We start from the raw sequence: 25,640 nt of genomic DNA, 5'->3' as shown, positions 1-25,640 counted from the left end.
GGCTGCCAGCCAGGGGCCCACGTGGGGCCCGGAGGGGCACATTTTCAACCAGGGCTTGTGGGACACTAGGGCTCAGGCTCCCCTAGGAACGGGTGGTGGGAAAGGAGAACACGTGTTTCTCGGTCTATGAAATCTACCACTGTTCCGGTGCTTTCCATGCCCGGTCTCTCCTCCCCAACGCTCGAGCGGGGCCGATACAAATGCCATTGTTGAGTCGGGCAAGTGCAGGGCGGACCCCTCCCTGAAGGGCACGGGTTTCCAGGGAGAGTGGGGAGCTCTGCCCCCCTTCAACCCCGACCTCCCCTGAAGCCCATCTTTCTCGTGCGTGCCTCAGCCTTGGGGCTGCACCTGCAGGGAGCAGAGGAAAAACAGAGCTGCTGTGTCCGAAAAAGAAGCACGAAAGCCAAAACAGAGTAAACAATGATGTCGTTTATTTAAAATGTTTACTCCAAGAAATATATATAAAAAAAAATAAGACAATTACAGCACTAAACCAGGCACCTTCGACCAAATCACAACCTCTTCTCAGGTTCTCCCCCTTCGCCCTAAACTCCTTCTCCCAAAGGCTCCTTCCTGAGCTGGAAGACAGGTCAGATGCCCGAGGGGTTGGTGCAGAGTCCGTGCCCAGACCGGGCCCCTCTTTCTCTTGGGGTGCAGGACCACCCCCTCGCACTTGTCATGATTTTTTTCCGCCAGTAGGAAGTTCATTTTAAAATTCTAAGCCCAAAGGAGTGATTGTGGCAGAGAATGGGGCCGTCTTCACTTGAAGGTATGTGTATGCTGCTCTGTCCCTGGCCGGGGGCCCTAAATAGGCTGGTGGCAGGTTTCAGACTAGTCCCCTGGAAGATCGGAGCCCTGCCTCGCCAAGGGCAGCTCCTGCAAAGGGACCGCACAACCCGACCCGGGGGTGGGGGGGGGGGCAGATATGCGGGTACCAGGGGCGCAGGCGCCTAAGCCCCACTCCAGGAAGGAGACCGGTGTTTAGGAAAACGGACGGGTTTACGCACGGAAGCGAGAGAGATGGTACTTTTGGGGTGATTTGGACAAAGCAGGTTAGTGTGGCAAAAGCTCTGAGGGTGCAGAAGCTTCTCCCCTGGACTACGGACACGGGAGGCCAAAGATGAGCGTGAAGTCAGACTAAGGAAGATGCAGGCCGGTCTCTTCTCGAGAGGCGGTGGGACCGGCCGGGACAGAGCCTGTCACACGCCCTGGAAAAGGCAGAGGCCGCCGTAAGGCGTGACGGGGGACGGGCAGGGGAAAAAAAGCAACGACGACTAGATCATTTTTGGCATTTTAACATCGAGACACTGACAAGTGGTAACAACGGCAAAGCAAAGAATAAAAAAAGACCAATATGTAACTTTCCCCATCCACCCAAGTCTCACACTGAAGTTCTACCCCCATCTCCCCCCAGAAGCACCACAGAACTAAAAAATCTATTTTAAAGCACCCAAACCAGTCCAGACCCTCTCGAAAACAAGAGCCCCAGCCAGAGCTGTCGCCTCTCCTGGGTCCAAGTGAGAGGAGGGGTTCCGGGAAAGGCACCTCGTAACTCACGCAGAGCAGCGCAACACCGGTGACGAGCTCGGGCAGAGGGCACTTGGCGGGAACGGGGGTGGCAGTCACAGATCTGCGCAGACACGCGGGGAAGGGGGACTTCTTCAGGAATCCCAACTATTTGGTACCACGGCCAAGCAATGCGACCAGAGAGCTGGGTTAGTGGAACAGGAGCCCGAGTCTCAGAAACGGGGGCCCGTTCCGGCAGGATCCGGCAGGGGAGAAAGACAGAAGCACGAAGGTGGTAAAGGCTGGTACATAAAGGGCTGAGCCTTCCTTGCAAGGACTCCAGAATGCACTTTTCACTGCTGGCTGATCAATCTCTAATGGCGAGTGCTGGCGAGGCGGCCCCGGCTCGTCTAAGGAGCCTGGAAGCCGCCCTTGAACCAGATACGTTGTCCCCGTGTCTGCCCACCCACACCCCCCCCCCCCACCCCCAAGTCCCCACTGGGTCCACAATCACCTGATTTTCATTTGGACTTCTTTTACAGCTAAAGTAGATAAAAATGGCTAAACACAGACCCCAAAGCCCCCACCAGGGGGGAAACGGCAGATTCTACTAATGTTGCAGCCAAAAGGCGATGGGGCTTACAAGCAGCCAAGGAGAGAAACAGAACGCCAGCCTCAGCCGGTGTACAAGAAGCAGGAAGTGGTGACCCCGATGCTCCCGAAGCGGGCGGCCGTGATTCTGGATGGAGATCCGCCACCAGCACTGTCTATGCCCAGCTGCGGCCGCCGGTTCCCAGAAGGGACGTTTCTTTGAGTCCACGGGGACTCCTCTCAGGGAACACCCGCCCGGATCGCAACGCTAGTTACAGCTGGAAAGGGGTGTTCTGAGAAGTGGATTTAGGGGAGGAAGAAAAACGAAAACAAAAACAAAACCCCTAGATTGCTCAAAGTTTCTGCCTCTTTTGTAGGAATGGTAAGTCAACTATGAGCAGATATTTTAATTCAACATGAAAAGAAAAGGAAAAAAAAAAAAAACCACTTTGGAAAGCATACAGAAAAGGTAGTTGACGTTGAATCGCTTATAAAACGGAACCGCAGGGAGTCTAACAAAAATGCACCTTCGGTCAACTTTTGCTTTCTGAAAATTCCTTGTTCGACGTCCCGTCCCAGTGCACTGGAACCGACAGCTGCCGCGAGAGGTGTGGGGCTGCAGAAGGCTCCGGGACGATCAGAGGGTCCGGGGGTTGTACTCTGGCAGTTTCTTGATCTTCTCTTTCTCGGCCTCGCTTTCGTCTCGTGCTATCACCAGGGAGTGGGCGTAGCCCATGGCCACCTGGGGGAACAGATCGGGGCTGGGGTGTAAGCGGAGCCCGCCGGCCCGTCGTGGAGGGGGGAGCGGACGACAGGCCGTCCGTCAGCTGGGCTGGCCACCCTGGGCCGCACAAAAGCCCTTTGCTAAAGAGCCCTGGCCAAAACCAAAGCCTTCCAGCCTGCCACCAGGCAGGGATTCAACGCGGTCAGCAGAGACTGGCGGGGACACGGGGATCCTGCTCCCGGGCCTCTCTGGACCACAATCCCGCCTTGTGTGAGGGCACCCGCCCCATCTGTGTATCGGCGGACAAGGGCGGGCAGGCCGGTGGACGGAACAGCAGGGGCCTTGCCCCGCCATCTGCCCTAAGGCCCGATGGGGCGCAGGCTCCGCCGAAGGTACAAAGCAGACGTGAGCGACGCCCTCGTCCCCAGAACAAGTCTGCCGGGCCCGGCCTGTGGCCAGAGTCATTCAGGGCGAGAACAGCCACTGAGCCCGGCTGGCACGCCCCCGTGCCTCCTACTGCTGGCCTCTAGCACAAAGCAGCAGAAAAGCCGCTCGAGGAGCCATCAGACCAGCCTCGGCCAGGCTAACGAGACCGGGAGCAGGAAAGTCGGGTGCCGTCCACGGGCGCCTCTCGCGTCCCCCTGGCCCGGGAGCGCGTGCTCACCTGCTCCGTGAAAATGCCGTCCAGCGTCTTCACCTCCTGAGCCGCGGTGGAGGACTTGGGCTTGTGGTCCCCGTAGCCCTGGCAAAGCGGAGACACAGGACTGGGCTCGCTGCGGCACGGTCCACAAAGGGGACGACGGCGACCTTGCTGGGGACCCCGCACCACAGCCCCACCACGCGTGACACGAGGGGAGGACAGCTACCCACGAGAGCGCACACGAGTGCTGTGCACAGGGGGCTGATTCCCCACTTGAGGACCCTGACAACCTCTGGGGGTTTCTGCTATCGTGAGCACCTTCTGGGGGTTGTCACTGAGGAGACAGCACCGTCACGAGCACACGAAGAGTCGGCTGCTGTGGCCCTCGGGCTATGAGGTCACAACACCACTGGCCGTCCCCACCCTCGCCCCGCAGACTGGAGACTGAATCACCCCCACCCGCCGCCAGACTCCAGGACACCAGAGACAGAAGGCTCTGCCTGAGGACCACGCAGAGGGCGTCACGCAGAGAGCGTGGACACGGGGGCCTTTAAGGGCCAAGCAGACCCCTCAGGTCGAACCGAGAGGCTGACGGGGCTGGGGACGAAGGGCCTCCCTTCCCAGCTGCGTCTCTGCCACCAGACTCCCTCTCACACCTTCCCGTACAGTGAAGGCTTTTGCCTCCGAGATGCCAGGCCACCTCCTCAACCCCGAGAAGCTGCCCCAAAGTCCCGCTCGGTCCCCTCTGGTGGCTGAATCGGTACATGGGTTCCATCTCTGACAGGCCCTAGAGACATCTGTCCTGTTCTAAGAATGAGCCATGAAACCCGGGCCAGGTTCAGTGTCCTGATTTCGAGGCTCTGCCCGGAGCTGACTCTGAGGGGCAGCTGCACATGGGCCCCCAGGGAGCCCCAGACCCAAAGTAGGTGCAGAACACCGAGGACCAGGCCACCGAGCCCCGGAGACGGCTTTAGGGACCAAGGAGCCCTGCCTTCCCTCCTCTCCCTCCCACGAGCGAGGCGGGAAGGGAAACAGACCGCCTTCCCCGCAGGAAATAACAAAGAGTCAGGCTGAGGATCAAATCGCAGCTAGAACGGGCAGACCGCCAGCCGAGCTCCACAGCCAAGCTGTTCCTGATGAAGAAATTAAAAGTTAAAGACTCATCAGGCACCAGAACCCAAGAATCAGACAGTTGGTTGGGGAAGGCCAAGTACGTGTGAGAAACCGAGGGCTATCAGTTCTCATCAGGCAGGCAACGGAGATTAAAAGCAGGCAACACAGACTTTGACTTTTTTAGGAAAAACGAGAGAAGAACGTCCCCAAATGACCTGCGAGGCCGGCCCCGTGGCTGCAGGAGAAAACCAGGAAGACAGGACGCCTGCTCACCACCGCCCGCGTGGGGCCCAACGACCCGCTGAGCCTGCTGACTTAAACCCTCCTGGAGGGAATGAGAGAAACCACCCCTCTCCCCCATCACCGGCATATGCAACCACGGCTTGCAAAACCGAGGGGGAAATGAGACCCGAAACTTCCCTATTTCCAGATTTACGACGAGGATGCGAAAGACTTTCACAATTACTTGAGAGGCACCGAAGGATCTCTGAAAGCCGATGTGACCAAAGACTAGGGAGCGTCTCGGCCTTTCACGCAGATGCCCGTTTTCCTCTTGAGGGTTTGCGGGAGGCAGCCCCAGAGAGCCCAGACCGGATCCCCCCGCTTACCAGCTCCCCGAAGGTCGGCGACGGGCCCCAGCTGATGGTGCTCTCGTCGGCGGCCACGATGATGCTGCTCTTCCTGCGAAAAGGCAGAGGATGTTGCCAGCGCGGCCGGCAGCCCCAGCCGCCACGGACCCTCCCTGCAGGCTGCCCGCTCAACAGCAGGGTGTGGCTCGTGAGCATCAGAGTCCAGTACCCCCATTAAACACCGAGAGGTACTCATTTCCCGGCAACACGTGCCAGGCCAACGGGCTTCTAGGCCCTGCACAGCGTCCCGTGCGGGCCCCAGAGCAAAGCCCCGAGAGGGTGCCAGGAACCGGGGCCCCAGGCCTTCCCCCCACCTCACCTCGGCCTGGTTTGAGGGCTGGGGCGGGGAAAACACACCGGGAAAAGAGGTCATCAGATCAGGGCAGAGAGCTGACTCTAAAGCGGGTAGAACGCCACAAAAACTGACGTGGGCGGGGCTAGACATCCGGGCAGATTAAAGCCATAGCCCCTGCCCCGAGAGACAGGGCTCCCCTCCAACGACCCGGCAGCTGATTAACATAATCGGACTCCTCACCAAGAAGCGCTACCTCACTCAATGGCGTCTGAGGTGTCCTCAAAATAAACCGAAAAGCTCGGGCTTAAAAGACGGTTTCTTCTCCGTGCGTCGGGGTAACCAAAATCCTACCACTATGTCCAGCTAAAATCCCGTTAACCTGCACAGACGAGCGAAGCACACCAAGCCTCTGAGGAGTAAAAAACCCTACAAGGGAACTTTCTGTGGATGCAGCAAGACAAAGCCTCTGTTCTAGGACCTACCAACCCCCGGAGCCTGAAACAGCCCCTCCCGCCCCGAACCCTGGTGCGTCTGATGCCCTGATTGGGGGACGGGGGGCTCAAAGGAAGAGGCGCCCTCCCCACTGTGTCCTCCGGGCCCAGGAAGGGGACAGGAAGGGGACACACGTCCCGCTCACCGGGAGACACTGCCACGTACCCACAAGCCAGGCTCCGGATTCTCCAGCCGCACAGGTCCTGCACGGCCTTCGGGTACATGGTGGATTCACGGGACGTGTTGGTGGCCCCCCAGAAGAACAGACCGCCTGGGGAGAGGCACACGTACCAAGAACTGAACTCCCCTCTGCAGTGACATCAGCAAGGCAAGAGCGCTGCACGCCGCCGGCAACAGAGGGGCGTTCAGGCCGGAAGAACGCGGGGGTTTCGGCCCGGGAACGTGCCAAGGGCTACGGGGCTGCCCACCCGCCACGCCACGGAAAGCCGTGACTTGGTTGCAGACACTCTCCTCCCGAGGCCCCGATGGGGGAACAGGGCGGCGGGGGCGGGGGGGGGGGTCACTCACCCACTTCGCTGACGGCAAAGGAGCAGGTGTAGCCGGCGTAGATCTGGGCCGCCCCGCGCCCGGGGAAGTCGAACAGCTTCACCAGGCGCGGCACCATCTCGTCCTTCTGTTCCGCGTGGCCCAGCCGGCCGTAGCCGCCGAAGCCCCAGGAGAAGACGCGCTTCTGAGAGTCCAGGACCAGCTGCGGGCGGAGAGAAAACGCAGGCTTGGAGCGGGCCTCCTAACCCGAGGGGACGAGGGGGCCATCACTCCGTTCCAGAGAGCCTGTTGCTGCGGCTGGTGGTATAAGAAGCAGGATAATCTGAAGCGGCGCCCACGGTGGGGGCGGAGAGGGGGCGGAGGCAACAGGGCATTTGCTCTTTTTCTCGGCTGGGGACGCGGCTTTCCGTCCGTAATTATTACCACTTTAAGCCTCAAGTCCCCTTCACGCCTCATCAAAAGCAAAAGGGTGGGTGGGTCTCCAGAGAGCAGGCTTGTTTCCTTCCACGGAGACAGAACCGCACAAAACCGAGAGGCAAGGCCTGCCTGCCTGCAGGGACTCTGGTTTGGATGCCCCGTTCGCAGGTGGTCTCCATCTGGTCACTGGTGCCGGGACCACACGGACTTAATTTCATTGAAACAACTTAAGGCTGATCTTCTTTCCTTCGCGGCATTTTCAACGTTCAAAACGGACAGCCCATCAAAACCATCTGACGGAAGAGGCCAGCACGGGATCCACCTTTGCTTTCCCAGACGACACTGGGCAGAAGAGAACCACGGATTTTCGACTCCAGGGGACCGAAATCTCCCGGTCCACATCACTGAGCACCAGACAAAGCATCCCAGAGGCCGTGCCCGAGGGTCACTCGCCAGTCAGCCACACACAGCAGGAGACCAGCTTGGTCTCTGGACTCCCAGCCCAGTGCTCTCTCCACAGAGCAGAGAGCCAACTTTTGACTCGCAGGCATCCTTGGGCAAAACCACCGCGAGAAGGCAATACAGATAGAAAGACGCATATCCAGAAACTGTATCGCCATCTATCCCAAGTGATCTGCAAGGACACAGCCCCCACAGTTAAAACCACTCAACACTGTCCGTACGGGGGATCAGAAAAAGTCTGTGAAGCTGTCAGACAAAGGCCAAAACCAGAAAGACACCATGAGTCCAACCAAAAAGTCTGTCCTTTAACTACGTCTACAGAAGTTACCGAGAGACTCTGAACAGAAGATCTACACCCCATGGGGGGTGGCGGGGGGGTGGTGCCTGGGTGGCTCAGTCGGCTGGGCGTCTGAATCGATTTCGGCTCAGGTCGTGATCTCAGGGTTCGTGACTTCGAGCCCCACTGTGCTGACAGCGCAGAGTCTGCTTGGGATTCTCTCTCTCTCTGTCTCAGACCCTTCCCCGCTCATGCTCTCTCTCTCAAAACAAATTTAAAAAAAAGAAAAAAGAAAAAAGAAAAAAGGAAAACCCGCTCCGGAGCCACCTGAGTGGTACAAAGCCCGGGGAGAAGGGCGGGAGGTCTCGGACTCCCAGAATGAAGTAAGTCCCAGCCGAAGCCAAGCGCTGGGACACCGCAGCACACATACAGCCTCCCCACGGAGGTGAGGCTCGGGAAGCAGAGGAAAAGCCAGAAACCCCCAAGTCTTACCGTGTGGTTAGCGCCACAGGCCACATCTCGTACAACCACGTTTGGGACTGGCAGAATCTGCCCATCTTTCGTCTTCTCGATGAAGATGGCCACCCGCCGGGGCACCAGCTCGCAGTCGTACTCTATCCGCTGCGCCCTGGCGATGAACTTCCCGTCCGAGTTGTGTCCTGGGGCGACCAGAGCCAGGGGTCAAGCAGCAGTTGACGGCACCCCGCCCCAACCCGGCAGGGGGGCCTCGCGGGACAAGTCTGCCCACCAAGGTAATGCTTTTCCATCTGGGGCACAACCCACTCAGTGTCATGAAATCGATTCTAAGGGGTTGAAACCAATTAGTTTTTAAAGATGAACAGGACAGGGGCGCCTGGGTGGCTCAGTCGGTTGAGCGTCCGACTTCGCTCGGGTCACGATCTCACGGTCCGTGAGTTCGAGCCCCGCGTCGGGCTCTGGGCTGATGGCTTGGAGCCTGGAGCCTGCTTCCGATTCTGTGTCTCCCTCTCTCTCTGGCCCTCCCCCCGTTCATGCTCTGTCTCTCTCTGTCTCAAAAATAAATAAAAATGTTAAAAAAAAAAAAAAAAAAAAAAAGAACAGGACAGAGGGGCGCCTGGGGGGCTCCGTCGGTTAAGCGTCCGATTTCAGCCCAGGTCATGATCTCGCGGTCTGTGAGTTCGAGCCCCGCGTTGGGCTCTGTGCTGACCGCTCAGAGCCTGGAGCCTGCCTCGGATTCTGTGTCTCCCTCTCTCTCTGGCCCTCCCCCGTTCATGCTCTGTCTCTGTGTCAAAAATAAATGTTAAAAAAAAAAATGAATAGGACAGAATAGGGAACACCCAAGGACACTGTCCACACAAGGACGTTGTTTTGTAAAAGTTCTTTGTTCGTGCTCTGACGTGAATGGGCTGTAACACACACCTTAATGTCAGCTGTGGTCAAAGTCAGAAGCTCCCGATTCGAAGGAATGGTCTACTGAGTATGGTCTGTGCCCCACTTGGCCCCGGGGCGGGGGGGCGGGGGGACGGACAGAAAAAGTTCAACACACAACCTGAGACTTGAGGTTCTATGACTTACTAGTAACCCAGACCTAGCACTACGATGTTACAACGTAGCTAATGGCGGGTTCTCGTCTTCGCCTTGCCTGACCCAGTAAACGCGTCACGAGAGAGGGGGTGGGGGCGAGCGGATGTGCCGGGATCCACTTCTCCAAGGTTACATCGTATGTCCTAATTCTACAAGGGATCTCTCTGGATTTGGACCAGGAGATTCAAAGCGGGCTGCAAAGAAAGCTGAGAGGTATAGCGGATTCCACAGATACACATAAAGCCAGTTTCTCAAACTAGTTTTGAAGAAGGATGTCCCAGGGAAAGGGGAGTCCGTACAAAGTGCTCCAAGAGCGGCCTGCCCACGGCAACTGCTCAGCGATCAGCCATTATCATGGTCACCGAGATCGTGTGGCTCTCCCTGAAGGAAAATCCACCTGCTTGCTCGCAGATCTGGGGCAGCCAGAGGCAGCAGGGGAGCAGACACATTTCCGGAAGCTGAACGGAACCACACTTCCGGTGTTTCGCCCGGGGCTGGGGATGGCACCGGGGCCTGTGGCCATGGAAACGGTTTCTCCAACAGCCTCTGGCAACTCCCTGGCAACCAACACTGAAATGTGCGTAAGGGGCTGTTCTTTCTTATTCACTTCTGACTTGAGGTATATTTAGTTTCACAAAGTCACTGTTCCCTAAAGTCTAAGGCCAGCGAGATGCTCCTTGTTCTATTTATACCTTCTTCCATCTGTCTGCTTTTAATGACGTGGGGACCCAGCAACCCAGATCCGGGGGCCGCGGCGGATCCGGGGTGGCATGCAGCTAGGGAGCCAGCAGAGGGCGCCCACTCCTCACCTCCTACTCGCAAAGGGCTGGGGTGTGGGAAGGCGCCAGAAGGAAAAAAACACTCTGGTGTCAGATGGGAAAAGAAAATGGAGACCTTGTAAAATCAGGATCGAGAGACATTTTCCACTTACTGAGAACCGCTTTCTGAGTTCTCCCTTTCTACTCAATGAGATAGAAGTGAATGTGTTTCTGGAGGAGTACGTTCTGTTTAGGGACGAAAACAGGAGGGATCCCTGGCACTTTACACGGAATGGGGCTCATGCGTGTACCTGAAAGAATCGCCCAGACCAGGGTTTGCAGAGCAGACTTAATCCTGTGTAATTTTCTCACTTTCAATAAAGGCAAATCTTTAAAATATGAAACCGAATGAAGGCGCCTTTTTTTTTTTTTTTTTTTTTTTTACAACTCTGAAATCCTTTTACATATAAATGAATTCCCATTATCAGAAAAAAGAATCCTTTGTCAGACTGAGCCTGACTTACTCATTAAGGCCAAGCCACTGTGATGCTCCACAACCCTGTGAGTTAGGACATGCTGTCCCAGTAAATGGGAGATCCACTTAATGGATCAAGGCTATTATCTGCGATCAATTACCCACATTTCCAACATGTGTGTGCAGGCCCACACCGACTTCTGGCTCCAGATACGCAGTTAGATTACAGAGCTTTTAAAAAAATGTTTCCATACCCAGCTGACCATATTCAGGGCACCCAAAGGAATAGAGGTTCCCTTTGCAGTCCATTATCATACTGAATTCAGCCCCACAGGCCATTTTGGTAATTGGCTGGCCGTTGTACATTATCTGAAAAGACAAGACAGGAGACTCTCAGACATTTTCTGAAAGACTGATAAAAAGCCTCCACCTCTCGTAGGTCAGTGTGAAACAATTACTAGATTACAAAGGAAATTTAACGGACTCAGCAATTCTGAAGGCGAAAGCTTAGGACGCAGGTTAAGAAACACCCTTGTGACCCCCACCTTCCCAGCAGAGTTGAATCCCAAGACAGGGTTGATCGTGCCCCGATCCCTGTATCCCTCCAGATGCCCAACACTGTGCCCAGTCAACGCACTCACTCCTCAGCCGGCCAGCACGGGCAGGAGGGTGAAAGCGACAGAAACTTACCCACATGTGACCCCCAGACCTCACCTACTCACTAGCAGCTCAGCCTCAACTTTCGAGAGGAACGTTCTCGCGCTTCCCTCACCCTCCGCAGAGATAATGGCCTGACTGGTCTCCACCGAAGGTGTGGATGAGACATAAAATGGCTCAAAGACAGCCAATACGAAGACAGCCAAGGCCCCGAGGAACTTAGCGTGGGCTCGGGAAACACATCTAAGACAGTACTTGGAAACTGTGTTACTGCACTCATCAGTCAGGGAGAGCCCTCGCCAAGAAGCGTGAGTCCTGGGCCCTGCCCGTCGGTCCTGGCTTCCTTTAGAAACTGTTCCTCCTCGGAGCGGGTGGCAGATGAAACGGAGACGTTCCACAAATCGTTCAAACCACAGGTTAAGTTTGCCCACGGTCTCTTTTTAAGAGACGAGCGATCTGAGTTCCTGCCTTCATCATTAAACCAGACACTCACTGGCACTTGGCTGTTTTATGTTCATAGTCACGTTTTAGGCGCGAGTCCTCCCTCCCCAACTTAACCCTCCGTTCCTGAGGAAGAAAAGACGGACTCCAGTCTGTGTCCTAGGCACCTGGCAGGGGACTTCACACAAGGTCAAAACTCAACAAGTCTTTGCAGATGCTGACAAATCCCATCCCTAGAACATCTCTCACCTTCTTTGGAACAGTACAGGCTGAAGAACAAGGCCTCTGTAACAAATTCTCTCCGTGAGAGAGAAAAATCGTTCTCGGTGTGTGTTTCAACCGTGAGCATATATTAAATCTGCTCTAAAGCCTGTAACGTGTGCATTCCACTCAAAGACTCTAGGCTCTGTTTCTACGAGACATCAGTTACACTGCAGGGAGAGGTATTTGGTCCCACCGCAGAAATTTCTGCACAACAGCAAAGAGAAAAGCCGCAAGACCGGAGCGGGTACCTGTGCCGGGCTCGGAACAGCATCTGTCTGGTTGCCGAGGCCCAGCTGCCCCATCTTGTTCTCTCCGAATGCAAACACGGAGCCTGTTTCTGGAAGGAGAGAACAGTATCACAAAAGGGACAAAGAACACTGAAGGTTTTGAACTGGGTTTGGAATCAAGGGCTCCAAAACCATAAAAAGAGCTCCTCTGCCAGGAAGAGCACGCAACCGAGACGCTGTCCTGAGCGCGTGGAGCGGACGAGCTCGGAGCAAAACCCCCGCACAGCCGGGGACGAGAGCGCAGAGGCACACAGGGCACGGCCCCGGCCTCCGCCTCCCGGACGGGCTTCCTACACCGGCAGGCAGGCAGGCAGGCAGGCAGCTGAGGCTGCCAGCGGCTTCAAGAGGCCCACCCCTGGGGCACTCTGGGCACTTTTCTGATCCTGACCGAGAGCCACAGAGGCGGCTCTGTCCCCGCGCCCAAGGTGGGTCCTGTGGCCTCGTGCCAAATGTAGAAGGAACCCGCCGTTCCTTACCCGTCAACGCCAGGGTGTGGTTCCGCCCACATGCCGCAGACACAATCACTTCGTGGCTGAGACCCTCAATGAGTTTGGGGGCCTCAACCCTCTTGGTGTCACCGTGGCCCAGCTGCCCCTTCTCATTTCGACCTGCAGATCAAGAGCGAGACGCAGAGGGAAGAGAGGGTGGCCAGAGCAGCGTCACGGAAGAGGCAGGCACGTGTGGGGGTCCCCTAGAAGGTGCCCTCCACTCAGTGGCGGAGATCGAGGCGGAGAAAAGGTCCGGGTCCGGCTCCTCTGTCAACGGCCAGCCTTTCGAGACCCGCTCGGATGGGGCCGGGTGACCAGGGGAAGATCCACGGTGCCTTCCCCAGGGACCTCTCCTCGGGCCGCTGCCATCTACTTCACCTTCTCTGACCCCCTTTCCTGTGACGGCAGCTGCTGCCCCCCCCCCGCCCGAAGCACTTTCTGAGGCTCTGCTGCTCGATTCGCCCTGGCCCCTGCCAGAACCTTCCACGAGACACTAGCCCCTGGCAAGGCTCTTCGGCTCCAAAGCTCTTCCGCTCCGGCCCCTACACCTGCCCTCGTTTCCAACACGGGCTACGACAGCTTCCAAATCAAGCAACTCTGCGGGCCCCTCACGGGTCCCCCTGGCCGAGAGAACCATACGGTGGGAGCCACATATTGGGAAGATTTTACGGGGCCAGAGAAGTCAGGGCACTGGGAGGGAGGGGCAGTTCACACCCTCCCTGACGATGAACGTGACCTCTGTCACAGGAAACACGGAGAGCAGAGCCACGAAGGTGAGGCCCAAGCCTCCTAAGGTCCTGAGAAAGAAGTTAATGGCCGGCTATGAGAAATTCCACCCTCAAACCCGCACAGATCCCAGCACCCCCCCCCCCCCACCAGCAGGAGCGGCAGAACCCCGCTTCTACCGGGAGCGGTCCAAGTTCACCGGGAAGGGCACTCTACCCAGCATGGGTGCTGGGTGCAGCTTCTCGGCCACCCGAGACGCTTGGGGGGCTGGCAGGCGTGGACCCCTCGAGAGCGATGGGCTGAGCCCTGACGCTTACAGACACCGGACAACGCCCCGTGCCTTTGGCTGTGGCTGACTGCAGAACCGGTTGCCCCCCCCCCCCCCCCCGGCCCCTCACCCTCGGCGGCAACCAAGTCTGCTCACCGGGACACGGGTCTTTGCTCTGGGGCCAAGTTAAGTGGCCAGCCTCCAGCATCATGCCCTACCCGCAGGGTCAGCACAGGGGACAGTTTTAGAAGCACCACGTAAGTGAAATTCGGTGAAGAGATCAGAAATCCGCTATTTCAAGCTCGGAACTCTGACAGGCTGCTGTGTTCGGTGTCAGAACACCAGGCAGGAGGGGTCCTCGGTGGGGGGGGGGGACGGGGACACATGCCGCTGTGCCAGTCGGAGAAAATGAACACCGCGGCCGTGTCAGCATGGCATCCAGAGACTAAAGTTTAAATTTGGGCCAGACACCCTTGTTAGCTGGTTTTTTTTTTTCCCCCAACAGAATCACAAAATTAGCAGAGTGCAGCGAAGACAACAGATGTTAATATATTTGGACTTTGGTACAGCAGCTCATGAAATTGCAAAAAATCGTTCAAACAGACCGAAATAAAAAAGGAGTCATATGGACTAAAAGCTAGCCAAAGGACCAGAAACAAAGGGTGGGGACCACTGCCAACACACCCAGCTGGAAGAAGACTCCAGGAACTACCACAGGGCGTGGGGCTAAACTGAGCCTTAGTCAGTACCTGGATCAACAATCTGGAAGAGGAAAGGGGCGGCAGCGCGTGGAAGCCTTCCCGAGGGGACACCGGAGGACGGCAAGGACACCACCGCCGAGGGGCGCACACGAGGGGGTCCAGCAGCCGGAAACCGGCCCGGCTGAGAAAAAGCGCTCTCAGCTGTCGGGAAATCCAGTAAGAAAGAGGCACCGAGCAACCCAGCCTGTGGGCCTGTGATCCCCGGAAACAGAGGCACAGGACTGCAGGGACACAGTGGCCGATGCCGTGACGCGGCCCATGGCATTTCAAGTGGCAGGAACACAGGTCTTACGTCAACACTGAGCCACAAAGCAAGGGGGGGGGAGGGGGGGCTGTCTGCCCAGGGGACGACGTGCCTAAAATAGGAATTCAATTCTAGGTGCCTCAAGATCAGAAAGATCCAGATTCAGCCAGAACATTCAGGAAAAGGTTGCTTAAAAAAGAGGATTCAGAGAATTAGGTGGCCGTGTACAAGAGCATGACAGGGCAGTGGAGGAAGGGGATGCACTGGCGGGAAACAGGAGGGACCAGCCGGAAATCAGACGGAGCAAATACGGCTGCAAGAAGGCCACCCTTCCAGGCAGACCAGACGGAGGGGGAGGAAGTCAGCCCCGTGGGGGGCCGCCTCCATGAGCCACCCTGACCCGCCCCCGCCCGGACTTACCCCAGCTCCACAGCGTCCCTTCCGTGGTGATGAGGAGACTATGGGCAGCACACGAACCCGACACCACAGTCCGCACCCGGACCCCCGACAGGCAGCCGTATCTATGGGGCCCCCACAAATTCTGACCGAGATTGCGGTAGGCAGCTGCAAAGGGAGGAAGGCAAATCAGACGCCCGCGGGGACCGGCTGGCGGAAAGCACCCCGAGAAACGTCGCCAGCCACCAGGGGCTCGGTCTCCTGGGACACAGAACCCTGGGGGTGCGGCATCCCCCCGGCGCCGGGAGGCCGCTCAAGGAGAAAGTCTGCAACCCCGACCTGCTCCACCTGCGTCTGGGCCCCCAAACCACAGGGACCTCAGACCCTCGCGCACTGGCTACCGAGCACGTCCACGTGCAACTGACCAGAAAGGCACGGTGTTCTCCCTCCTGTTGGGAGCCCAACCCAGGAAAGCTGGCGGTGGACCCCCGGTCTCCTCCCCCCTATGCCCAACGTCACCCTCCCTCGTCTGCTGTCCACCTCAGCCTCCCCCCCTGCAGCCAGAGGCTCCTTTTGGGGTCTGAGTGTCCCCATCCTCCCCAGAACAACCTGCCCTCCTCGCACACCTACCAGGCTCTGTGCAGGGGGAACGGCTGACACCCCTCCCCCTACGTGGCTTCCTGTCTCAGGGGTCCCACCGCAGTGGCCAGGTCATGGCCCCCTGCCTTTGCCCGTGTACTCCCTCCCACAGAATGCCCTTCCCCGTCCCCTGCTTGTGCTTTATTATTTTTTTTTATTTAAAATAAAAAAAAATTTTTAATGCTTATTTATTTTTGAGAGAGACAGAGACAGAGTGTGAGTGGGGGAGGGGCAGAGAGAGGGAGACACAGAATCTGAAGCGGGCTCCATGCTCCGAGCTGCCAGCACAGAGCCCGATGTGGGGCTCAAACTCACAAATCACGAGATCATGACTTGAGCCAAAGTCGGACGTTCACCAACTGAGCCACCCAGGCGCCCTCCCACCCCCCCACTTGTTCTTTAAAACCTCGTATCAAGCACCCTCTCCTCTGGGAAGCCCTCCCTGACCACATCCCCCTACAGTTTGTGGTTCCCCGAGAACCGTGAGGCCGATCGCAGCACTCAGCCTACTGCACTCACGTGCCTTCCACAGTCCTAGCAACCTGAGGGCCTCACCAGTGCCTGGCACCCAGGGAACACCCAGGAACACTGGAGGGTGTGTGGGCAGGAGAAAACAGCTGCCTCCTTCAAAACCCTCTCTTTTCCCTTTTGACAGACAGGGTGTGGCCAATTTTGTGCTTAGTATTTTTAATTTGGGGTTCTCAAGGACAGAGACATGAACACGTTTCGAGGCCCGTGGGGGCCATTATGAAACGCTAGCCGCTGCCACGTCAACCGTCACACTCATCTCGATGTCCGAGCTGATTAGGAGGCTGATCAGTTATCAGGCACCGGAGGAAAAGCATCTGCGAACCTACGCTGCCCGTGCCCCACCAGCAGAGGGCGCCAAGCGTATCCTCATGAGTTGCAGAGGCCGCCCAGGCAAAGGGAAGCTGAAGTCCCTCCCCCATCAGGCGGCGGGCCCTGGGGTCATCAAGGCACACAGCAAAGTCCCTGAGCTTCTCCGCCCTGAGACACTCCTCGCTACCCAAAGGGGAAAGGAAGAAAACCCAACAATTCTCTGCGACAGAGCAGACCGAAAATGACAGCCTTCGCGGGTTATGTTCAAGTCTGTCTATCGTGAAGGCAAAATGAATTGGGGGCACGACTGACGTGTGTCATCTCTGGGAACAGGACACAGCGTGCGGGGACACCGCGGAGGTGAGCGGTGCAGCAGCTGCCCCGGCGTCGCTGAGTGGACCTGCCTCACAGGTGGCCAGATGGCTCGGGTTCGCCAAAGCATCTTCCCTACGGCAGCTGCGGGGCAACCCGTGCCCAAGACGCCGGGGGCCCAGCCTCCGGGGAAGCCTGGGAGGGCGATCCAAGCCACAGTCAGTGCCCCGCCGCAGTCCCGGCTCTTCGGCCAGGCTGGCGGTCAGGAGAGGGAGCACAAGTCGCCGTGTCAATCTGTAAATGAAGTGGGCGTCGTGCCGACCCAACGGGATCTGGGGCAGCCTGCACACGGGGGTTGGCGAGCTCGCCTTCCGAGGAGGCCAGGAGACACAGAAGGGAGGCCCTCCTTCCTTCGGCTTTTGCACCAATGGTAAAACAAACCCCCTGCCCTTGCATTTAGTGCCCCGGCAAGGTCACGGAGGGCCAAGGGGTATTTTAAGATACTTACAAAGGTCTGACACAGGTCAATCTAATTACATAAAACTCCATTTAAAGGGAGACCGATCAGGGAAGCAAAAGCCGGAAAGGGAAAGGACACAAAGGCACGCCTAAAAACAGGCCCGGAGTGCCTTGAACCAGGCCGTGAAAGCAGATCTCTAACCACAGGCTGGTTTCCCTACCTTCTCTGCCTCACAGGGGTGCGGGGAGTCGAGCCAGGCCCGGGCAATCCCGCCCCACACGAGAGCCCAAGCTCTGCTCTCCTCTGGCGGCTACTTCCCCTCCCTCCCTGGGCCCGATGTGGAACCGTGAGCGGGCCACCGGCCGGAAGAGCACTGCGAAGGGACGTGGCCCACTGGCAGGGCTGCAGAGGCATCAGCTACCCCTCAGGAGGGGCTTCCTGGCCCCCCAGCCGCGGGGTGGAAGCGGGCCCTGCCCGTCGGGAACCCCTGCCGTTTTCACGGAATAAGACGACCTTCTCTGCCTGTCCTGAGGCACCAGGGAGTGTCAGTGTGCAAATATTTGTTCACTGGGCGATGCTGGGAAGCACTTTGGGAATCTTTCCAAATGAAATCAAGAAGCCATAAAATGTGGCGATGTGCCAGCTTCACGACGGGCCAGTAGCTGCCTGAGGAAAGATATCAACTCACTAAAAGCCACCGGGGACCAAAAGCTGCTTTCTTGGGACTCCTCTGCTCCCTCCACTCCACACACCGTCACTTGCTCTGTCCGACCAGTTCCTGCAATAATTTGACGGCTAACAAAGAACTGAACTCAGTTCTGTAACGTCTAAGGAGTCTGACATGCGGTACGTGACAAATGTCTTGGATGTCTGACCAGCCTCTCTGTTTTCATGAAAATAACTGACGTGAGAAGGAGAATGGAAAGAAGGGGTCAATGTTATTGGTGGCTATTTATAATCTTCCCGTTTAATCCTAAATGCAATCGGGTTTGTTAGCACAGAATTGAGAAGCGGGAGACCAGGGTTCTCTGGGAGCCCCCCGGGGGGGGGGGGTTCTGTGGCCTCGGACAGGTTGCTTGGCCTCTCTGGTCACTTCTGTAAATGAAGAGGAGACCCACCTGGCGGACGCCCGCCAGAATCACCCAGAATCACAGAGTCACGCGGGAGAACTCGGAAACCACGCCTCCTACCTTGTTGCTTAGGCACTTCTTTTCGACCAATCAAGTCCCAGTTGGTTGCCCCAAAAATCAAAAGCTGCCCTTTGCACTTAGACCCTTCGAGTTTCTACGGAGACAGGGAGAGAGAAAAAGTATTAGCTTGCAACGTGGCTTCTAGCTTTCTAAGTCTGTCCAACGACAGCCAGAAACAAAAGAAAAAAATAGGAATTCGTTATTCGCATGCCCCCCCCCGCCGCCGCCCCCCCCCCCCCCCGCAGCTCGCACAGCGAATGGAGGCTTGAGGTGGTCACTGCCTCATCAGTGTGCATAACCCCAAACCTGCCCACAGCAGCTCGTTCCTTATGCCCAGGCTCACTGTTACCCTTTGACTTCTCTTGAGAATGATCTTTCGCAAAAAACGTAAAAAAACATTAAAAAAAAAAAAAAAAAAAAATCAACCAAATGGCATTCCCCTCCACCCTGCCAACTGCCTATACGGGTATTCGCAGGAGGCCTACGGTGGCACACAGGGAGAATTACAACGGATGACCTTGGGGCTAGGTCTGCTTTGCCCACGGCCAACATGGTGTTGCACGTGACTCCAAGCCTTGGGAGCCCCGAGTCACCGGTGATGTTGGACCCTCCCTCCGGGTGCTGCCCCGCGGTGCCAGGCGCCTTTCTGTGGGGAAATCATCAGAGCACCGTGTGACATGGGAGAACCTGGCTTCGATGGGGCTGGGCTCATCCCCACTGCTGGCCTGGGAGCCTGGGGAGCGGCAGTGAGTGGGACAGGGAGGGTTCCAGACCCTGGTACTCCGGTCCAGACCCTCAGCTGCCCAACACAGAGCGTGTGGGGCCCTTGGGCCGTCGATGGGAATACGCACTGCTTTAAAAGGCCACTATCCAGTTTGGGGTGGCCCTCATTAGAATATCCTCAGCAGTCTGCTGCACACTTTCAAACAGCAGTCAGGTAAAGACTCACTTCTGAACCACGCACCGGTAGGTTCCTTACGGGCCGGGGAAGGGGACGTCCCTCTCATCCCCTACCGCACCAAGCCCAGAACATTGAAGAGAACAGTTTCTTCCCATTTACAGAGCTGTTCTTGGAAGGCCTGATGAAAAAAAAGCCACCCAGTTCCAGTCATCTTAACGTCTAGGCGGTGGTGGCCCTGGCGGGACATTTGGCCACACGCATGCGTTTTTAAGAGGAACGCACCTTCGCGGGGACTCAGCGTGACCCAAACCTGAGGCCTCGGTCACGCCACAGAACAGACCCCGCCATGCTCACCCACGTTTACTGGGCTGGAGAAAGCCAGTCCATCTACAGGACATGTCCTGCGGGCAGAGAGAGCAGCCGCGAAGGGGAGCCAAACAGCCATGAATGGAGAAGGGCTTCACCAGGCTTCAATTATTTAGAGAACGACCTTAATCGCAGGGCAGTCCCACCCCACGGCACCCACAGACTCGGATTACTTGAACGGGAGCCTAGTTTCCCTTGGTTATCTCCCCTTCTTTGTTTAGCTGGCGGGCCTGGCTGGAACATTCTACAGATCTACAACAGCAGAGGATGAGCAGCAGCCAGTGGGTTTCGTCAAGCTCCCCAAGGAAGGGGCGGCCCTGGGTCTCTGCCCAGGTCACCGGCCAGCTCCGCACCACTTCTCAGGTGTGCGTGGAGAGGGGAGCAGAGACCAAGGAGGGCACTAAAGCACGGTGGGACGAGCTGCCGGGCCAGGCGGGCAGAGGAGCCCCGGGGGGGGGGGGGGGGGGGCGGCAATGTGACCATCAACCCGTGACATCGAGAGGCATTTGCTAGAGCAATAGCTTGCAGGTGGCCCCTGCGGACCTCTGCCACTCCATCAGATGGCCGGACCTTCTGCCCTGGCCCGGGGAAGGGACGGGTTTCCTCTGTGACCCGCGCCTGCCAGCAGCTGCACGGATGAGCAGGTGCCCATGGATACTGGCTCATCTAGCCAGCTACGTGCTCACACAAAACTCCCACCTTCCTGATACGAGGTGTGTGCAAAGCCTCGGTCAGTGGAGTCTACTCCAGTCTCTGTGGTCTGATTCCTACAGAGAAACTTATCTTACTCAGGTTTTTACATCACAAGCCTTACGTCCTCACACATGAGGTCAAAGTAACAGACTAGATTTCACTGCTATTATCCATACAGTTGTTTGCCATCCGTCGCCGACTCTGTCCATAATTTAATTCTCCCCTTTACCTTCTACGAAATAAAAAATTAAAATGACAACTCCTAACGCCCTATAGATCACAGACCTGTGATGTCCCTCCTGGTCACAGACCTGAGCCAGGCCATCAGGTAGGAAAGACCCCAAAGCCTGCTGGCTCCCAGCCAGAGGACCCCCCATGGCTGTCAGGGCTGCGAGCCGGAGGCTAGGTGACCCTGCAAGGTATGATCCAACCTTCCCTGATGGGCCAAGAGATTGCTTTTTGCGCCTAAAGGCCAGGTGGCCACGAAGCCGGTCAAACAGTCTCCCCAACAGGATGAGTGAATTTCACTTCACCTTGCTGCCTCCCGTGAGCTGGGCCGAGATGAATGGCCATGGCAGCAAAACGCACAGAGTTTCTCCGATCAACAAAATGGGGTTTCCGGTTCAAAGCGATTTTCGAATTACTGCCCAAGTGCAAGGAGCATGTTCATGAGGCTGAGAGTCAACCTTTTAACATACATCCTTCTAAAAAAGCGCTACCCTTGGCAGAGAGAAGATGGTTCAGAGAGATGGCAGCAATGACAAGTTTCCTAACGGGCTATCAACTGAAACAGACTTCAAGCTCGCTTTTCAGTCGTATCGATCAGGCCCTTTCAGATGGAGCACACCTGTCTCAGGGTCTACAAAACCTCAGCAAACCAACACTGAAGGAACTACAAAGACCCGGACGGCTTGGGACACTCACTGGTTTTCCAGGATTCTGCCAAGGCCGTTTGCGTCGCCTACAGGCTTATGGAGCTCACAAGCCATCGACCCTAGACCATCATAAAACGCTCACCTCACAGCACTGCACATAAACCCCGAAGGGAGCACTTCCTGACACTGAAATCCTATGAAATGTTTTACAAAAATACACCACCTTTACTTACTCACGGCAACCTTGCCCCTCGACCACACAAGCATCTGGGTTCACCTTTCAGGAGTCCAACTTATGCAGCTTATGGTTCCAGACCACTCCTGGCAGCCGCTCTCACACACACCTCCTTCAGGAAGCCCTCAACAGCGGTTGAAAACCTTCTCTGAAACAAGCTAGGGGCTGCTGGCAGCCTGGGGCGGGACGGCTTAGCAGAAGGCGACCTTATGCTTCCCCTGGAACCCAGGAACCTGGGGCCAAGCAGGAGACCCACCAGGGCCTGGCCTGGACTCCGGACCCAACCCAAAAGATGCTAACAAGAACTTAAACCTCGGCATACTCACTTTCCATGAGGCATCTGAACCCTCAGTATCCTAGATGCGCTGAGCCTAGGAGGGTGCGGACTGGTCCAAAGGAAACCGCTCTAATGCTCAACAGGTCCCTTGTTTTTTAAGGGGGTGGGGGAAGGTACGCGTAGATCTGTACAGAAGAACCAAGAATCTGAAAGATCCTAGAGATGTGAATACAAAGCAAAAGCAAGCTGCGGGGGACTGCCCGGTCTGTCTACCCCCAGGGATCAAAGGAATCGCTCAGTGAGACTGAGAAAGTGCCGTTCCCACCAGACAAGCCAGCCACGCACAGTGCTGGTGGAGAGTCATGTGTGCCTTGCACACACTCTCCCTGGAACTACACTCTTTTTCTGTTTGTTTAATGTTTATTGATTTTTGAGAAAGAGAGAGACAGAGCGGGAGACACAGAATACGAAGCAGGCTCCAGGCTCCGAGCTGTCAGCCCAGCCGGAGCCCCACACGGGGCTCAAACTCATGAACTGTGAGATCACAACCCGAGGGGAAGTCAGACCCTTGACCGACTGAGCCCCTGAGGACCTGAGCCTCTGAAGACTGAGCCTCTGGGACCACACTCTTGGGCGAACCTTGGTGTTGGGGTCAGAATCTCTTCCTTCAGGACCAGAAAGCTCACGCTCAGTCAGGCGGAGTGGAGCCCTGCAGCTGAAGGAACTCACGCACAGAGAACGCAGCAGAGGCAGAGCTCAGCTGGCCTTTTTGTTCAGTCTCCTCCTAATACACCAGGACTGGAGCGGCCAATGGCTACAGTCCCACACAGAGAATGAGATCTGTCAAGGGAAAGCCGTTCCTGCGCCCCAGTTTCTCAATGCTGTGGCTAGTTCCCGGCACCGGCCCGGTCCCAGACGCCAGGTGAGACATTCCACTGACATGGGCTCTCCTCTACCATCTGATGGGCTGACCCTTTCAATGAGAGGGCAGTCATAAAACATTTTCACGGGACCCCTTCGCACAGGGGTTAAGGATGCCATCAGAAAACACCTGAGCCCATGTGGAAATCCACCTCCGTGTGATGCTGGGATAGGCTCTTTGAAACTCTGCGCCCCAGTTTCCTCATCAGTTAAGTGGATGAAGAAATGCATCATTTTTAACCGTTTAAACACTGAGCGCCTTTGGGGGAAAGCACTCCGGTACTGTTAACCCTTACACGCCCTTTGGGGACATCGAAAGGCCTCTCCAGAGCGTCTACACCCTAAGCGGAAGTTCCGACTCTTTGGAGGTTATCTGAAATCCGGTGTCAGCTCTGAGACTCTCCCAAACACACGTCCCACAAGAAGCCCGTGGGTTTCGAGGATCGCGGGCCCCGGGCTGAGATCTCCGGCTCCGCAGGGTCTTGCAGGCGCAGGAGTTGAGTTGGTCACGACCTCAACTAAGATCTACAGGCCCCACTCTAACCAGCGAATTCAGCCCCGCTCAGGGCACGGTTGATGCTTCCTCCCGGGGGAAGGGGGAGCGCCACCCGGAGCCCCCGCGCCCTCGGACTGCGAGCGGCGAACAAAGCCCAAACACCTCTCAGCCCCGGGGGCTTCCCGACCCCAACCGGGGGGGGGGGGGGGGGGGGGGCTCTCCCGAGCATGCGCCCTCGCACCCCGCCCCGGCGCCGACCGCCCCCGCCTCCCCGGCGGCGCGAGACGGCGCAGGGCCGCACGAGGCATGCGCGGCGGCCGCCAGGCCCCGCCCCCCCGGAGCGCCGGAGCCGAGGCGGCGGGAACCTCAAAGCCCCGGCGCAAACCGCCGCTCCCCGCAGCGCCCCGGCGGCCCCCTCCCGCGGCGGCGCCCCGGCCGAGCGGCAGCCGCGGTGGGGGGAGAGGGGGCTGGGAGCGGCGAGGGCCCGCGGCGTCGCGGGCCGCACCCGGCGCGCGCGCGCGTCCCCTCCTCCGGCCCGAGACAACTTGCAAAAGTCTCCCTTCCCGGGGCGGGAGGGGGAGGGGAGGCGGAGGGAGTCGGCTCGCGCGGCGCCGGGGGCGGGGCCATGACCCCCTCGCGCCGGCGGGCGGGCGGGCGCGGGCTCCGGCCGCCCCTCCCCCGGCGGGGGCCCGGGGGCGCGCGCCCCAACGGCCAACTGCCGCGCGGGCGGGGGCGGCGGGGTCGGCTAGGCCGCGGCCCGCGCCCGCCCCCGGCCCGCGCCCTTTTGTTGTGCGGCGGCGGCGGCGATGATTCAGCCCGCGGCCTGCGCCGGCCCCGCCGCCCCCGGCCAGGACGCGCAGTGACGCGCCGCGGCCCCCCGGACCCCCCGGCCCCGCACTCACGACGCGCTCCTTGGTGTGCTCGGGCTCGGTGATGATCACGGCCGCGCCGCCCGCCTTGGCCGCCGCCGGCCGCGCCGCGCGCTTGCCCCCGCCGGGGGCCCCGTCGAGCTCCAGGCCGTCCTCGTCGCCGCTGCTGCCGCCGCCGCTGCTGCTGCTGCAGCGCTCGGGCCGCTCGCGCTTCCTGCCGGCCGGGCCGCCGCGCTTCCTGGGCCCGGCGCGGGCCGTGCCGTTGCCCGAGCTCGGCTCCTCCCAGGCCGCCGCCGCCGCCGCCTTCTTCCTGGGCATGGTCGCGCTGGAGGAGACACGGGGCAGCGGCGCACAATGGACGGGTTATAAACTGCGCGGGGGGAGGGGAGCGCAGCCGAGCCACCGGCCTCCACTTCCTCCCCTGCCCTCCCCAAAGTGGCGGCCGCGGGGTGGGCGGAGAGGGGGCGAGCCGGGAGGAAATCGCGCCCCTCCCGGGCCCCGGCGCGCCTCCTCCGGGGAATCCCGCACGGGAGCCCAGGTCTCCGACTGCATTCCGCGTAGGGAAAGAAAAAAAATGGAGACCCCCCCCCCCCCCCCCGGCCCATCCTCAAGTTAGGTTTGCCTACAACGCATCACAATTGCAGCCTGGTCCCCGAAAAAGTAAAGGGAAAGAAAAAGGAGCCTCCGATCCTCTACGTTCTAATTAGAGAAGGCTCCGGGATACTTCAAAGATCCCCCTTTGAAAGCGCTCCCCCCCCTCCCTGGCCGCCCCACCTGCTGCTTTTGTCTCCGCGCCCCCCTCCCCAAGCCCACTCAATTAAATGCAATTCTCTCTGCCGCCCCCCTCCCCCGCCCGAGCCCCCAGTTCCGCGCCAGCCCGGGGGTTCCGACCTCTGGCTCTAATTAGCCTAATCCCTCGGGGTGGGCTGCCCCCGGCGAGAGGGGGGCGAATAAAGCCGGCCCCCAGCCCCAAACACCTGCTCGCACAGACACGAAAAATAAAAACTTTAATGGTGCTCAACTCTCCCGGCCCCTCCCCGACCGTGCGGCCCAGCCGGTCCCTCCGATCCCGGCTGCAAAGTGCCCCGCTCCGCCGCTACTTTCCCCCAGCGTCCCTGCGCTTTCGCCCTGTCTGCCTTTTTTTTTTTTTTTTTATTGATTTTGAACAATGGGATCTCTGTCTGTCTCCGATTAAACCACGTGGATCCGCCTTCCTTCCCCTTTTTATTCATTCAATCCCCCAACCCCCCTTCTCAGGTTTTTTTTTTTTTTTTTTACCTTTTCTCCTTTAAAAAAAAAAGGGGGGGGATGGGAGGGGGGAAAACTTTCCCAGATCCCGCAAACTGAACGTTGTCGATTTTGATTTTCAGTCCCTACCTGGTTGGAGTGATGAGAAACCGGAGAGAAAACGGAAGAGGAGCACTAAAAGACGTACCGGAGGGCTTTTTTTTCCCCCCCGGCCCTGATCAGGGCTCCAGCCCACTCACCAGATACACTTAAAATGTAAATACGAGCTTCCAGAACAAATGCTACAACACAAAACAGAAACACATGTGCTGCCGGGCGGCAAGCGAGCGCGCGACCG

The 25,640-nt window shown here is 58.0% G+C and overlaps 1 protein-coding gene across 2 annotated transcripts; it reads right to left on the bottom strand.

Moving 5' to 3' along the window:
• Nucleotides 1-414: 414 nt before the first annotated feature.
• Nucleotides 415-25,640, bottom strand: RCC2 (regulator of chromosome condensation 2). 2 transcript variants are annotated; one of them, XM_019461539.2, is made up of 13 exons: nt 25,543-25,640; nt 24,089-24,380; nt 18,423-18,516; nt 15,006-15,149; nt 12,575-12,706; nt 12,060-12,148; nt 10,704-10,818; nt 8,146-8,312; nt 6,519-6,699; nt 6,156-6,261; nt 5,183-5,255; nt 3,486-3,563; nt 415-2,839 (listed from the first exon to the last, which is right to left on the bottom strand). In XM_019461539.2, the coding sequence occupies exons 2-13, from the start codon at nt 24,371-24,373 to the stop codon at nt 2,735-2,737; spliced, it is 1,569 nt and encodes a 522-aa protein (XP_019317084.1). In that variant the 5' UTR covers nt 24,374-24,380; nt 25,543-25,640; the 3' UTR covers nt 415-2,734. The 2 variants fall into 2 exon arrangements, with proteins under 2 accessions (XP_019317084.1, XP_019317085.1); XM_019461540.2 differs by having other exon boundaries at nt 25,433-25,601.

The sequence above is a fragment of the Panthera pardus genome, unplaced genomic scaffold (assembly GCF_024362965.1).
Source record: "Panthera pardus isolate Hobbes unplaced genomic scaffold, ASM2436296v1 HiC_scaffold_11, whole genome shotgun sequence".
NCBI lineage: Eukaryota > Metazoa > Chordata > Mammalia > Carnivora > Felidae > Panthera > Panthera pardus.
This window is presented reverse-complemented; position numbering and strand designations above follow the sequence as displayed.